We start from the raw sequence: 1,389 nt of genomic DNA on the forward strand, positions 1-1,389 counted from the left end.
ACAGCCGCAGGGTCCTCAGCGGCTCTGCTGGATCCCCCCCAGTGCCCCCCTGGGTCTGTGCCTCAGGGCTCGAGCCCTCAGGGGCACCCCTTCGTACCCCAGAGTGCCCTCACCTTGATGGTGTCCAGTGCCAGCTCCACCACTGCGCATTGCTTTGGGGTCAGGCTCTTGGCTTCCTCACGCACCATGTGGTCCTGCAGGGCACGAATCCTGCTCTCAGCATGGGACCAGGGCCCTGCTCCCCTCGCCCCAGCTGTGCCAGCAAATTGCCACCCACCCTAGCACAGAGAGGAGCTCAGACCACCCGGCCCCCCCCAGCCCAGCCTCCCAGCCCTCACCTTCAGCTTGGAGAGCTGCCCCAGCTCCTTGGCTGCATTGAAAATCATCTGTGTGCCCTGCAGAGAGCAAAGAGACAGGAATGGCCCCGGTGAGCAGCCGAGCTGGGGGTGCCATGGCCAGGCTGGGCACGCGGTGCCAGGAGCTTGCTGCAGCTCCAGGGGCTCCCCCGGCCCCCCAGGCTCCAGGGGGCCAGAGGGGTGCTCCTCAGAGAGCCCCAGGGGCCACCGGCCATGCCAGGCATGGTGATGCAGGTGCGGGGAGCTGGTGCAGCCCCCGTCCCAGCCCCGCAGTTCTCAGCACGTGTGTGTCTGGGGGCTTGGGGACCCCAGGGCAGGACATCACCCTGGCATCAGGGACCTCACACCCTGCTCAGCACGAGCAGCTTGGCCTAAGGGTCCCATCCTGCTCCCTGTGGTGCCCAAGAACCCGCTTCTGCATCCAACAGAGCCCGGCACGGCACATCACTGGCACCACATGGACAATTGTACGACATCGGGGCGGGGAGAGCAGAGAGCAAGTGCAGGGGGACAGCAGGCACGGGGAGGATGTGGCATGGTCCCCCTGTATCCCACAGTGCTGGCAGCCAAGCCAAACACCCCCCTGCCACCCGGACCCCTGCACAATCCCAGCCCTAGGGAGGTTCCCAGCCCCTTTGCACCCCAGGGAACACCATGGATGGGAACCCCTGGCTACCTTTGCCTGCCCTGTGCCGTGCCACCCCCACGGGCAGGCGCCGTGAAGCCATTCCGTGGGGCCCACTGGCACGGTTCCTGGCAACACAGCCCCATGGCATGGGCAGATCCTGCTCACCTCCCTGGTCTGGCACCCGCTCACTGGGCTGAGCGCAAGCTCCCCTTCTCAAGCCCTCCAGTGTGCAACATGCAACTGGGTAAACCGGGGCCCAGTGGGGCAGAGCCAGTGATTCCCACCTCCTTCCCCCTCCCAGCACCAGTAGCTCCAGTCCTTCCCAACAATGAGAAACCCCAGCATCTATCCCACTAACCATTACCTTCTGCGGGGATCTGGCCCCCCTCACGTCCTCATTTTGCA

General features: G+C 65.4%; 1 protein-coding gene across 1 annotated transcript in view; it reads right to left on the reverse strand.

The window, feature by feature from the left end:
- Nucleotides 1-1,389, reverse strand: part of UNC13A (unc-13 homolog A (C. elegans)) — a gene marked incomplete at its 5' end in the record, with an annotated part of 30,918 nt that overhangs the window by 3,866 nt on the left and 25,663 nt on the right. The window contains 2 exons of the mRNA XM_009329967.1: nucleotides 114-194; nucleotides 339-395. Coding sequence (XP_009328242.1) covers nucleotides 114-194; nucleotides 339-395 — 138 coding nt within the window. The remainder of the gene's footprint in view (nucleotides 1-113; nucleotides 195-338; nucleotides 396-1,389) is intronic.

The sequence above is a fragment of the Pygoscelis adeliae genome, unplaced genomic scaffold, assembly GCF_000699105.1.
Source record: "Pygoscelis adeliae isolate BGI_AS28 unplaced genomic scaffold, ASM69910v1 Scaffold28, whole genome shotgun sequence".
In the NCBI taxonomy this organism is placed as follows: domain Eukaryota; kingdom Metazoa; phylum Chordata; class Aves; order Sphenisciformes; family Spheniscidae; genus Pygoscelis; species Pygoscelis adeliae.